Genomic DNA, 14,153 nt, shown 5'->3' on the forward strand with positions numbered 1-14,153 from the left:
CAGCAGCAGCAGAAGCAGAAGAAACAATAGCACTGACTTGCAACACGGAGTTTGTGGGAAAAGGTCATCTGTCTGTCTGCCTTCTTACTGACAAACCGTGGCCCCAGCTCCCTGGCTGGCCCAGACTTTCATTTTCCTATCTCCTCCCTGGAGCACGTTTGCTCCTGGGGTCTGTCTTTGCCCCTTTGGGACAGTGTCCTGCTGGTGGCTGTAGCTTATCAGCTGTGTAGCCTCCTTCACAGCTCACCTGCCAGTGCCTTCTCGGCGGCTCCCGGACTTTGGCTTCGTGACATTTATGTCACCCTGCTCGCTTTGACCCTTCTGCTTTCACAACCATGTGCCAGACATTTGCACTGTTCCTGGCTGGAGAGGAGGCTGGGCTGTGCCCTCTGTCCCCGGGGCTCCTCAGCCATGCCTGCAAGTCCAGCCCAAACCCCTGAGATGACAGAGAAGAATCTTTCTTTTGTTTTAATTTTTAAAAATGTTTTATTTATGTTTGAGACAGAGAGTACAAGCAAGGGAAAGGCAGAGAGAGAAGGGGAGACGCAGAATCCAAAGCAGGCTCCAGGCTCTGAGCTGTCCACACAGAGTCTGACCTGGGGCTCAAACCCACAAACCATGAGATCGTGACCTGAGCCAAAGTCGGTCGATCAACCAACGGAGCCTCCCACGTGCACCTGAGAATCTTGACAAGCCCACCTCAGCCACCACCCAGATGCCCCCAGACTCACACTTCTTCCTTTTAAATTGTTCTACACAGAACAAACGAGTCTCTTTCCTTTCACGCTACAGATGGAACAGTGTGCAGTTAATAGGCTCACCGATGAGTGTAGTTACTTCAGAACAGGGCTCCACCAACTTGTTCCATCAAGGGCCGTGTAATGCGAGCCAGTCTGTCACAGTTCATACTGGACTCTTCCGTATTTATAAGAGTCCATGACTGATTACAATCTGCCCCTGCCACCTGAGCGACTTTGTTTTTCTTTGACAGTTTCAATAAAACTTTATTACGGACACTGAAATGGAAATACTTCTCAAATGTCGTAAAATCTTTTTATGTAAAAAATTTTTTTTAAAATTTTAAATGCTTTTAATTTATTTTTGAGAGACAGTGTGAGCAGGGGAGGGCCAGAGAGAGGGAGATACAGAATCAGAAACAGGATCCAGGCTCTGAGCTCGCAGTCAGCACAGAGCCCAACACGGGGCTGGAACCCACGAACCGTGAGACCTGACCTGAACCGAAGCCGGACGCTTAACAGACTGAGCCACCCAGGCGCCCCTTCTTTTCATTTTTAAAAGCCACTTAAATTGTAAAAAAAAAAAAAACCCAAACAAACCCATTCTTAGCTTGTGGAGCATACAACAGGCAGTGGGCGGGATTTGGCCTACAGGCTCTAGTTTGCAAGCCCTGCTCTAGGAGAATTAGTGCGACACGGGACTTCCGGTGCAACACGGGACTTCCGGTGCGTGTTCCGGTGCGTAAATCCTCACTACTGTGTCTGACTTAACGTTTCTGAGGGCTGGGCAAATACGGTGGGGTTCTGGAAGGTAGAGGAGCGTCAACTATGACATTCCGCATAATCCTAAGTGTCTAACTGCTAAGTCCAGCTTCCTGACGTTCTTTGTAACAAAAATCCAGATCTGAAATCAGACACGTGTGGTTGTGGAGCTCGAGGGCTGTGTTAGCACTGGGATGCCAGCGGGCGGCGACTTTGGAAATAACCCCTCCTTATTCTGAACACCCTTGCCTAGTCAGATGGTCTCTGGTTTCTCCCAACGATCCCAGGGTCCAGAGATCCAAGCTGGAGTTCAGAACTATTTTTTATTGGTAAACAGGACCTCATGGCCCACTCTTCCCTACATCTCTCTACTAAAGTCCTCAACATACCCCCGGGCGTGGGGGATGGTGGGGACATGCTTTCCTTTCTCCGTCAGGGTCATGGGGCCCCTGGGGCGTGGTCAGGAATCCAAGCAATTTCGTTGCAAGAAAAAAAAGTTTTCAAAGAGCTTTTATTTCAAACCACAGTCAGGTTCTACCCAGTTTTAAAAAAAAATGCTCCTCGGGCATCTTGGAAATCAAGGAGGGAACGTTCAGTTCACTGGAAAGGGTGTATTTTGTCCCGGAGATGGAGGGAGTGGCTGGCGACTGGCTCGGGCCAACGCCCAGAATCGGTAAATGAGCACTGGGCGTCCCTACAGGGCTACCAGAGGACAACTGGACCCAGCTTATCAAGGACAACTGGCTCAGTGGGGACAACGTTGACCTCCAGGGGAAGGTCTCCCCCACCTTGCACCTGCTAGCCTTGCCTGCCTCTCTCCCACCACGGGCAAGTCTGGGTCAGGTCCCTGTGCTGGACACCCAGGCGGAGCCTGTCACAGCCCAGAGAAGGGCTCAAGAGAGGGCAGCAGCAGCGGCTGTCGTGGGGCAGGTGGGATGGGGGAGAGGTAAAGCTCCCGCTTCCTCTCTAGAACGTTCTGGGCAAGGCTCGGCTTCCCGAGGGGAAAGCCCCGCGGGTGACGGTGGGGGTGGGGGTGGAGGGGGTGGCCTGGAGGGCTAGTGCTCGGGCTCAGCGTCCATGCAGGACTCCCAGGGGTTCTGTGGCATTCGAGGCAGGGAGAAAAGCAGGAGGGCCAGGCCGCCGAGGAAGAGGAGGACGAAAGCGGCGCAGGCGCAGGCGAAGGACCAAGAGTAGTAGTACTCGATCCAGACGGTGTGCTCGCTGTCGATCATGCGCTTCACCGACTGCCGTGTGACCTCCACCGACACGAAGATGCACAGACCTGCGGGCGGAGCCGGGCCTTCAGGGCCCCCTGCCCAGACCGCCCCCTCCCCGGGGCCCACCGGCCGCGCCTCTTCCCTCGCTCGCTGTGTTAGCAAAGCGCGTGGTGGTCAGTTTCCTCCTGCCCCCCACCCCTCACCCCTGTGCCAGATGCACCAGCTGCTGAGCGCTGCCCTGGGTCCCCGGAGAGCCGGGGCCCACCCCTGCTACCTGCAAACGCGTAGAACATGGACGCCGGCCTCAGCAGGTAATCCCGCTTCTTCCTGAAGGACAGAAGCGCGCAGCTGGTCCCCATGATGATGAAGCCGAGGCTGAAGATGGCGATGGCGGCGGCCGAGATGCTGTACTCTGCGGGACAGGAGGGCAGGGACAGGAGGGCGGCTCAGCGGCGGCAGGAGGTGGGGGGTGGGCAGTGCCAGGTGCCCTTGCGCCCATTTCACCGGAGAGCGTACTGAGGTTCCCAGGGGAAACGCTTCTCCGCGTCACGCGGTGGGTCAGGGGCGGGGCCGGGGTGGCAACGGACCTCCCCTTCCCCCGCCCCGCGTGGGGCCCTGCGCTGCGGGTCCCAAGCCCGGGGGCAGGCAGAGAGGCCTGCAAAGCCTGCGGGAGCCATGTGGCCCGAGACCTTTCTGGAACAGAAAGCTTCCCGTGAGCCACGGGGCAGAGGGCTGAGGGTGGTGGGGCCTGGGACACCAAGCGGCCGCGGGAAGTGTGGCTCGTTGCAGGGCGGCGCGCACGATCGTGTGCGCGTGTGTGTGCGTGTGCGTGTGTGTATGTGGCAGATGAGGACCTCTCTGAGCGAGCGTGCGAGGCCACACCCCATGCAGGGGGCCTTCGCACACATGCCGAGGTGCTTCCGGGGAGGCCCTGGGGGCGCACGTGCTCCCGGACCCCTAGGCGTCCCCCCACGTCCCTGCTGTCCTGATCCCTCGGGGGTGACAGCGGGGCCACGGAGGGAATCCGCTGACCCACGAGCCCTGAACACCGGCGCAGGGGTTCTGAGGACTCAGTTCAGTTCCCTGTCGCTGGGCCTCGCGGGAAGATGTACTGTGGCCTGGGGTCTCCCCGGGAACCCCCTCCCTGTGACCGCTCCCAAGCCCGACGGACAGAAGCGCAGGACAGCTACCACCAATGCTGCGCCCTCAGGGCGCGAGGGCACCGCTGCTCCGATGCATCAGGACGGGCTTCCTGCCATCCGAGCAGGGGAGTCCTTTGTGCCAAATGATTTTCTGGCTCCACAGCCTGTGACAGAGGTCGCCCTCCCCTCCCTGCTTTCCCCCAGGGGCGCTCACCTTTCTGAGTAGTGACTTCGAAGATCTCTGAGGTCTCTCCTGGGTTAAAATGCCTGAAGTAGGAACAGTTTTTCTCTGCAAGGGAGGGAGGCGGCCTGTGAGTTGAGTCGTGGGGCTTGCAGACCGGCCAGAGGCTCCAGGGAAAGAGGGCGGGTGTGATCCCGCTGGTCTGGCAGGCCGGCCCTCATCTCCCTAAACCCTGAATCTGGCGGAAACAAACATCTTTCTAGACCCTTAGCCCAAAATTTCAGTAGGATAAAGGGGGTTAAGCCAATTTGGGGCATCTGGGTGGCCCAGTCGGTTAAGCGTCCAACTCTTGGTTTTGGCTCAGGTCATGATCTCAATTTGGTGAGTTTGAGCCCCGCTGAGAGCACAGAGCCTGGTTGGGAGTCTCTCTCTCCCTCTCTCTCTGCCTCTCCCCTGCTTGAGTGCTTTCTCTCTCTCTCTCTCTCAGTTTAAAAATTTTTTTTAAGAAGTCAAGAGATCTTCAGGAGGCAAAGGCTGACCCTGTTGAGTGGGCAGATAGTACTGTGGGTACTCAGCCCATTAGGCAGATGGGATAACTGAGGCTCAGCACCCGGTTTGTCCGGGTGTACAGGGAAGACCATCAACAAAGGGCCAAATGGTAGTTCTCGCCTGGGGCTCATTCCTCTTCCCCCAGGAGACGTTGGGCAGAGTCTGGAGACATTTTTGGTGTTATAACTGGCAGCGTGCCTCTGGTGTCTAGTGGGTAGAGAGAGGCCAGGAATACTGCTAAACAGCCTACAGCTGGCCTTGCACAACATAGAATTGACCCGCCCCATGTATCCACAGGGCTGAGGTTGAGAAAGCCTGGTCACACCAAAACCTAGGGCTGTGTTTTCTGTCAGTATCCAGGTCCATCCTGACGCACTGGGACTGATGGGGAAGGATGTTTTTTGAAAGCTTTCCAGAAGATTCTGATGCTCAGACATTTTGGGAAGCCCTGCTCCTTTAAAATGCCCCACAAAGAGCTCTTCTGACTAGGTCATCTGGATGGACTTGGGTGCAGGGTAGAGAACCTCCCTTCAAGGGCCAAATGTGACTGTCATGTCATTTCATCAGACCCTTGACACCTGTGGCCCAGACAAAACCTCCCTGGCGAGCTGCCAGAAAAGTCACGGAAGATCCATGAACAGCGGGACGGGAAATCTGGATTTGATGGCGGGGGTGGGGGGGTGGTTAGTGGAAGGCCTCAGAACAAAGAAATTCATGCTGGTTTTAAATACAATTTCAGGCATAATTTCTCTTCCATTTTTCTCCTTTAATTTCTCTTGTAACTTGACACGCTTTAAAATCAAATGAGTTCTTCTTGCTTATGGAAAACAGTTTAATATTCCTTACTCCTTCTTTAGGACGTAGGTGATTTTTTTTTAAAATAGTTAGTTTCTTTAAAAAGAAAATCAAATTGGGTTGCTTTTTATTTGTGGGAGGCCCTTCTTTGCTTTCTTTTTCCTGTGAGTCCATGACCCCTCCACTCTTAGTTTAGATGGTGTCTATTATATGTGTTCATTGCTTCCCTTTTTGGCTACATGTAAATTATGAGAAGACGATTATTGATGTCTGTTTCTTGTGGAAGTGTACTTGAGGTGTCTCCAAAGTCATAGCTTTCATTGGGGTGCAGGCTTTCCTCTATCTGACCTAAATCATCTTATCACCACTTAAGCCTATGGCCTCCCCTTCTTTCCCCCTCCCCCAACGTCAGGGTCACATCTATTCCCCCTGGAGATGGGCCTGGTTTAGCAGCAGTAAATGCTCTGAGAGGTAAACAGCCTTCTCTCTGAGCTTCTAAATTTAAATCACTTCCCTTTCGAGCGGAGTTACCTGGGGTGTCTGACTGCTGGCGGTGATGTCAGAATTAACGCTGCGCTTTTCTCTCTCACAGCTTCCGGTGCTATTTTAAAGCATAATGCAACCCTCTTCTATTTGTTAGATTATTAGCTATAGATGCTCTTGAATCGCTGCTTCAAAATGGTTCATGCTAGGTCGTAAGTCTCCATGCGTCTCCCTCTGGACAAAGGAACAATTCTGTTTCATTCTTTAAGGGCCAATTTCGGTTGTCACCGAAAACCCTCTGAAAAGAATTGACTGAATTCAAGTGTATTTCATGGTCAGCTGCTTCCCTGTTACTTGCAATCTGTGAGTTAAAAGCCTTCGGAGCAGAGGGCTGGGAGATAAAGGCCCGTCGGAGCCTGGCCGGAGCGCAGTTCTCTGGCAGTTCTGGGCCACTGAGGCCACTCACACACAGGTCCTGTTTGTGGATCAGCCTCCACCGGATCAACGGCAGTCTCTGTCCTGGACAGACCGCTGCCTGCGGAGAGCCCGTCTTGGCTCAGCCCCAGAGTGGGGTGCGGGATGTCTGGGGAAGCCAGCCTGTGGATTTTCTAGGGGAGGTTTTCCCGTTCAGTGACCCAAGTACACCCTCCCCCATTAAATGATGTCATGTGTGGGGTATAGAGGGCCCCCAGGGAGTGGGGTTCCCACTCGGGGCATCTGGAACTCTCGGCCTGGGGTTTGAGTGGGTGGGCCAGCCCTGTCCCCTCCCTTGAACTTAGCACACAAGGAAGCCAATGCCTTCTGCCCCGAACCCAGGAGTCATGTCTGTCCCAAGACCCCACGGCTGTCCACAGAGGGCAACGAGCCCCTTTGTGGGCTGATGACTGCAGCAGGGGTTGGGGGATGTGAGACCCGAGCATCGCTCTGGACACGTCCAGCACCAACAAGACGCTCGTCCAGGAAAGACCAAGCCGGGCGTCTGCCTGTGTCACTCAGGAAGTGCCCAGGGTCCTGTTGAGGTGGGCAGATTCTGCTCCTGCCCCTTTGTCTGGGTGCTTTGGGTAAACCGAGCATCAAGAGCAACTTGGAAAGGAAAGACATCAGACAGGGGCTCATGGGGGAGGGGCTTGGAGGAGAGGGGCAGTGATAGCTGTGTGACAACTGTGCGGATTCCGGCCTGCCTTTCTGGTATCCTTCCTTGCCTTTTCCCTGGCTCCCTTCCCAATGACACTACGCTCAGGGCTTACACCTTTGTCCTGATGGATTGTAACCCCTTCATGGGGCAGAAGAAGCAAGTGCCCTGGTCCAGCCAGTGGAGATACTAATGTCAGGGTGACGATCTGGGACCAATAATTAGGAACTCCGGGTTCCTCCAGCCTCCTTTGTCTCTGCAGATGACTTGTGGTGATTTTAGTATTTGTATTTCTCGGGGTGCCTGGGGGGCTCAGTCAGTTAAGCGAGTGACTCTTGATTTTGGCCAGGTCATGATCTCTTGGTTCATGAGTTCAAGTTCCACGTTAGGCTCTGTGCTGATAGTGTGGAGCCTGCTTGGGATTCTCTCTCTCTCCCTCTCTCTCTGCCTCTCCCCCCTTTCCTCTGCTCAAAAATAAACTTAAAAAACTGTATTTCTGTTTCTCTGTATTTCAGAAATGTCTGTCATGAAGAGACATAAAACTCAGTGGTCTAAAAAGTTAAATGGGTTATTCCTTAAAAAATATGGTGAACTCAGCTATTGAGCTTGACTGGGGTGGGAATATTCTGGCTGACCAAACACTCTGGTTAAAGGAGTGACTACACAGAACTGGATCTAACTGCCAAGTTCAAAGAACCAGAACAGAAGGCACATTTAACTCCAACCTGAACTTGAGTCAATGCAGATGTTTCTCTGATCGTTGGGCTGACTTCTACGATGAGGAGACACTTCTGGGTTATCACTGAGAATGCTCATTGATGTAGACTTTAATATATTAAAAAATACCTTGTTAATTGATACAAAACCGAGAGGATTAGTGATTTGGGGGGTGAAAAAAATATTTCACTTTCTTGTTACTTGCTTCAATGCCAGGCTGTCTTGACCCTCTTTGTAAAAGAGTTCTTGACGCTCCTGACAGTGGTGTCTCTGTGCTCTGTCTCCCCCGGCCTCTCTCATGGAAGACTTTTATCAAATGGTCTGGAGAAATCCCCAAGACCCCACCCCAGAGTGTCAGAGCATTGCTGCTCTATGGGGGGAAAGTCTAGGTACAGCCTGGGTGTCCTGTACGGGCTCATGTGGACGGGAAAGAAAGCCCCTGAAATTCTTGGGCTCTGTACCATCCTGTTTCATGTGACTCCAGTCCCTGCGCCAAGTACTGGCAGAGAAGGTGCCATAAGGGCAGAGGCGACCTGGGGCAGTCTGTTACCTTAGCCTAAAGAGACGGAGCCCGAGAGAAATAACATTCTGACTGGCCCAAGGTCAGGGGAAGACCCCTCTACAATGATTCGCTTGGGCTTTTAGACAGTCAGCCTCTCCTGACAATGGGGGAAGGCCTCACTCTCATTCTAAAGCCATTGGAATTGACCTCAAATGTCAATCTTGTGCGTGACAGTCCTTCTAAAATTCTCTGGGTCAGTGGAAAAACCAAATTAGACAATTTATGGTCTTTGGAGCCACCAGCAATCAGTGGCTGAATGGGACCTTGAAAAGGCTCCTCTCTTGACCAGCTCCTGGTTCCAGCTCCTTCTAAACCGTGCCGTGTCAAAGGTGGGCCTCTTCTGTGTTCGCCTGAATCAGCAGCTCTGAGGAGCTGTGTTTGTCTGTACAGTGGGGGGTATTGTATGGGAGTGGACTGGACCGGAAGAGGGTCTGGATTTGAGGCTTGGGTGTTGAACCCCTACTTGTGAGATGGTTAGCTTTGGGAAGGCCACTCTGGCCTCAGTTTTCCCACATGTAGAATGAGAATCACCTGAAGAATGACAGCGTCCTTACTGGGCTGCTGTAAAGTAGTATAATGTAGTGACCAAGAAGGTGCATTTGAGGGGTAGGATCTCTGGCTGCTCTGCTGTGCTGTGTGACCTTAGTCAAGTTACCCAACCTCTCTGTGCCTCATTTTCTCTATCCGTAAGATGAGATAATAATAGTATGGACCTTATAAAGGATTTTGTGAGGAATATATATATATATATACATATATATTTTTTGTCCCACTGCCTTCTGGCCTCCATGGTTTCTAAAAAAATATCAGCTGTAAATCTTACTAACAATCTCTTGTATGTGCATTTCTTGCTGCTTCCAGGATTCTATGTCTTTATCTTTTAGCAGTTCTGATTATGATGTGTCTGGGTGCGGATTTATCCCACTGGAATTGACTAAGCTTCGTGGATTTGTAGATTAATGTTTTTCATCGATTTTGGAAACACTTTAGCCATTATTTTTCACACATCCTTCCTGCTCCTTTCTCCCTCTCTCTCTCCTCTCCTTCTGGGACCACCATTCTGTGTACGTTGGCTCATTTGATACCATCTTACATGTCTCTGAGGCTCTGTTCATTTTTCTTCATTCTTTCTTTTTTCCTGTCTCTCCCTCACACTAGCTAACCTCAACTGATCTATCTTCAAGTTCACTTATTCCTTTTTGTGCCTGCTCAGATCAGCTATTGAACCTGCTATTGAATTTTCCATTTCAATTACTGTAGTTCTCAACTTTAGAATCTCTGTTGGGTCCTTTTAAAACAATTTCTATCTCATTATTGATATTCTCTGTTTCATTCTCATCTTTAGTTCTTTAGGCTCTGTTTTGTTGCTGTTCTTTGAATGTATCTAAAATAGCTGATTTAAAGTCTTTAGGTTCAGTATCTGGCTTTCTTAAGGATCTATTGACTGGGTTTATCCCCCTTATGTATGGCCCATACTTTTTTGTATTTCTTTGCATGTCTTGTGATTGTTTTAAATTTAAAATTTAAATTTAGGGGCCCCTGGGTGACTCAGGCAGTTAAACGACCAACTCTTGATTCTGGCTTAACAACTCTCTGATCTGTGAGTTCCAGCCCCACGTTGGGCTCTGCGTGGACAGCGTGGAGCCTGCTTGGGATTCTCTCTCTCTCTCTCTCTCTCTCTCTCTCTGTCTCCCTTTATGTCTCTCTCTCCCTCTCTCTCTTTCCCTCCCCTACTCCTGCTTGGGCTCCCCCACAAAAAGAAATTTTTTTCCAAAAATAAATTTAAAAAAAAAATTTAAATTTAAAGCTGGAAAATGTGAATCATATAATGAGCAATTCTGGAAATCAGAGTTTCCCCCAACCCCCCGCCTGCTTCCCCGGGGTTCGCTCTTGTTGCTGTTTGTTACTGTTTGTTTAGTGACTTCTCTTAATTAATTTTGCCAAGTCTGCACTCTTTGTCATGTGTGAACACTGAAATCTCTGCTCAGTTAGCTTGGCGGCCCGCTCATGTTGGGTAGACTAGTTCCGCTCGGTACTAGGACATCTCCCAGTCTTTACTGAGGGGCTCAGCCGAGCTAATCACTCCACCAAGCCAAGCAGCCTGCATCTCTGCCTCTCCTCCCCTTTTCTGCTTGCTCACAGCCTCGGGATCAGCCCAAGGTGAGTGCCAAGGACCCTTTCAGGGAGGGCTTTCCCATGCACCGCACAGTACTATGCATGTACATGACCTTCTAGATTCTCAGGAATATGACGGAGCTTTTCAAAACCGCCTCTGGGTAGCTCATTCTCCGACTTTCTGGTTAGCCGATTGCCCTAACTGGGGTCTACTGCCCCAGGAAGGTATGCTATTAAACAATTGTTTTCTAATTGTTTTTGACAAATGTCCCCTTGGAAAAAGACTGTTTGCACCGGATGACCTCAGCATCAGGTCCAGTGAAGACAACCTTGCAAGTGGGGACTTCCAGGGACCCACCAGACAGATCCAATAACGACAGTTCTCTGGGAATGAGTCTGTGAGTGAGATCCATCATGTCTGTCCCCTCTGGGGGCTTCCAGGCTGCTAAATGTTCACTGTTTGCGGGCTGTTGGTTTTCAAGGCTAGGACAGAGTTGGGGGTGGGGGACAGGAATAGAGCAAGTTAAAGCCCCACAAAACTCACCACTCTGAGATTCACCTAGTTTCTTGAACGAGCACTCACTGGATTGCTACAAGATTGGTTCATTTCCTGGGTTCTGAGAGTTTATTCTGACCATTTTGGCCAAAGTTCTCAATTGTATTTATGGAGAAGAAGATTTCTGGAGATCCTCAGTCTGTCCCTTCTTCTGATGTCATTCAAAATTACAATATGGGGGCACCTGGGTGGCTCAGTCGGTTAAGCATCTGTCTCCAGCTCAGGTCATGATCTCCTAGTTCGTGAGTTTGAGCCCTGTATTGGGCTCTCTGCTCTCAGCTCAGAGCCCTCATCGGAACCTCTGCCCCTCTCTCTCTGCCCCCCCTCACTCGTGTTCTCTCTCTCTCTCTCTCTCTCTCAAAAATAAATAAACATAAAACTTGACACAGTTAAAATGTGGAAGGCACTTAAAAAACAATACTTGGCAGATGGTGCGATATTTGTGTGGTTATTATTATTGCTATTAGTAATAAATGAGAGAACGTACATGAGCGCTATCCCTCTCTCTAGGAAAGAGCAATCCCACAGCGGGCAGAGAAAGTGGGTGGGAAAGGGTAAAGATGTCCATCTGCGGAGAAAGGAGAGGGGAAAGCAGGAACATACTCCAGAAGCTCGCTGGGGAAGGACACGGCTCACAAGCATGGGAGGGAGGATTCACTCTGGGCCGGAGCAAGGAGGCATAGAGATGGACTTGGCCTTGTCAGGCTCAAGGCCAAACCGTGGCCGCTGGTCCTCCGCTAGTTCGTCTCTTCCTTGTATGGACTTGCCTCGCCTCCCTGCTCATCTGCTCTGTAAACTCACCAGACTTTAAAAGGTAGGGCTTCTGAGGACAGATGGACAGGACCATAGCATGCATTCCCACGCATGGTCCGTAGAGAATCGGCCTCGCCCTGCCCCGCCCGGGGAACTGGCCTGATGATGCATCTGTTTACGGGTGTGCTCAGGCATGGCTGCGGAACGTGGGCATGTGGGCCCCGTGATACAGCCGTCAGGCACATGTCCACGTCTGTTAAAGAACTCAGCCCCGGGACTCAGTGTTTCTAAGCCAGCTGGCTATTTACAAGTCTTCTGAGTATCTAGGGGCGTGAACAAGGCAGGGATTTCCTAGAGCCAGCGGGAGGGAAGGAGGGGGAAAAGGAGAAGTGGGGGAACAGGGTTTGGGCTCCTCTGCCCCACACGGCCTGCAAGTCCTCCGGGGGACTGAGCACTGACCTCTTTGAAAGGCAGGCTTCAGGGGACACCCAGTCTGAGAGCAGAGGGAATACTTCTGAGAACCGGGTGAGACGCTGCACTCAACCTGGTCCGTCGCCACCTTAGAGCGATATTTGTAAGCCCTGGAAGGGACTGATGTGGCTGAGCCCAAGCACCACACAGAAGTCACAATACCCTTTGCTGTCCCCATGGCTGCTGGGGCGTCATGGGCAATGCGTGCCTGGAGCCCAGACCCTCCATTCTCCACACGGGGCTCTTTCCACAGCATGTTTGCCACGAATGCGGAAGGCCCCACGTTTACGGAGTAGACTGGCCCCCCTAATACCGGCTGCTCCTCACCAGGAGCTCCCCTTGATGTGCGGCTCAATCCCATGACAGCCTCTTAAACCGCAGCGGGAGGAAAGGCTTCCAGCTCTCAAGGGGTCTGAGCTAAGAGGGGATGGGCAAGAGTGACGGCGTGGACAAGAAGCGGGTGGCTCATCTACAGCCAGGCCACGCTTCACAGATGTGTGACCGGAGCAGTCGGTCAAGGCTCTGCGCACAGAAGGGACCCACGCTGGGCTCCAGGCCTCACTGTCGCCATCTTGGAATTCTTAAACACCATTACAAGGAGCCTGGAGGCTGGGGAGGGACTGTGCCAGCCCACGGGTCCCATCAGCCTGAGGCTGTAGGGCCACTGAGCCTGTCTGTGTAGGGAGACAGTGGACCCAGGCACACCCAGAAGAGGGCCGCCTCAGGGGCCAGGAGCCTCTGGTCTGGTATATCCATGGAGTCTTTCATGAGCCTGGGGTCCCGCCTGGGCAGCCCTTTGCTCTGGGTGAAAAGCCTGAGGCCTCAGCAAGATGGAAAAAGCCAGCGACAAATGCCTTTATTCGACAAGTCAGCTCTGGCCTCCAGTAGGACACATGCAATTCAGATCTCTTCCCTGGGCACGGGGTGGGGGTGGGCACTCTGCCTGGGCTTTCCCATGGGCACCTTTTCCAGGGGATGAGGGTGGGCACGGGATCAGAGAGTGGGTACGTTACCCCCAGGCAGGGAGATGGGTCCGCAGGTCTTGTCCTTGCTGTCACTTATGAAAATCCGCTTGAGGCAGATCCGCCAGAGGCCGAAGTGGGCTGCCTCGCAGGTGGCGTTGTGGTGCTCCACCTCGGGGCTCAGCACCGCCCAGTGGTCGGTCACCACGGCCACCATAGCCAGCACGATGCCCACCAGGATGCAGAAGAGGGTCGCTCGGACCTTCGGTGCTTTGGTCTGGGACATGGCCGTGGTGGGGGAGCGGGTCCAATGGCGGTGTCTCCCGGGCAGGTGGCAGCCAGGCTGGGGAGGTGGCGGCGATTATCAAGCTGGGGCTGGACGCTAAGTTTAGTGTGTCCGGCTGAGCCAGAGGGGGCTGGCCTTGGGGCTGAGGGACACCAGACGGGACTGAGCAGCTGTCCAGACGTGTCAGGGGCCTGAGGGAGGCTTCTATTAATGCACTTCTCAGGCGTGTCACCAAGGGTAGCTTCTCCTCAGGTTTCAGGGCTTTCTTTCCCTCCTGGGACCAGAAATACCTCCAGGAGAGACAAAGAAGGAGGGTTCTAGATGGTGACTCCAGACTTCCACGGTCGACAGCTCAGAATCCCTGAGTCGGAGGCGGCGAGGGGCAGGCCACGGTGGGAACCTGCTTGCTCTGGGCTGTAGGATAAGGGGACACTGCTGGGTGAGGGCAGGGGACCCTGGGGACACAGTTGCCACAGCCTTGTGCTCTCACACTGGGCAGACCAGTCACCAGTGGGGCAGGGGGATGAGTGGGTCCTTGTCCTGGGAGTCTGGGGGACCCCGAAACCTGCCCAGGGACACCTTGGGGATCCCACCTCCCAGGTTTTAGCCTCAAGCCCTAGCCCATCCCCAGACTGCAGGAGGATTTCAGGTGTGTCCTGGGCCTGGCATTGCCCAGCACTGTGGCTGGGTGAGAACATTATTTCCTTTTCATTTCTCCTCCCATCCCCCCAAC

At 52.8% G+C, this 14,153-nt stretch overlaps 1 protein-coding gene across 1 annotated transcript; it reads right to left on the reverse strand.

The window, feature by feature from the left end:
- Positions 1 to 1,991: 1,991 nt before the first annotated feature.
- On the reverse strand, positions 1,992 to 13,690 carry CACNG1 (calcium voltage-gated channel auxiliary subunit gamma 1). The gene is made up of 4 exons (XM_029928585.1): positions 13,186 to 13,690; positions 4,073 to 4,147; positions 2,991 to 3,128; positions 1,992 to 2,781 (listed from the first exon to the last, which is right to left on the reverse strand). Exons 1-4 carry the CDS (start codon positions 13,418 to 13,420, stop codon positions 2,555 to 2,557), a joined length of 675 nt encoding a protein of 224 aa, XP_029784445.1. The 5' UTR covers positions 13,421 to 13,690; the 3' UTR covers positions 1,992 to 2,554.
- Positions 13,691 to 14,153: the final 463 nt, after the last annotated feature.

Source organism: Suricata suricatta, chromosome 17 (assembly GCF_006229205.1).
Source record: "Suricata suricatta isolate VVHF042 chromosome 17, meerkat_22Aug2017_6uvM2_HiC, whole genome shotgun sequence".
NCBI classification, from domain to species: Eukaryota; Metazoa; Chordata; class Mammalia; order Carnivora; family Herpestidae; genus Suricata; species Suricata suricatta.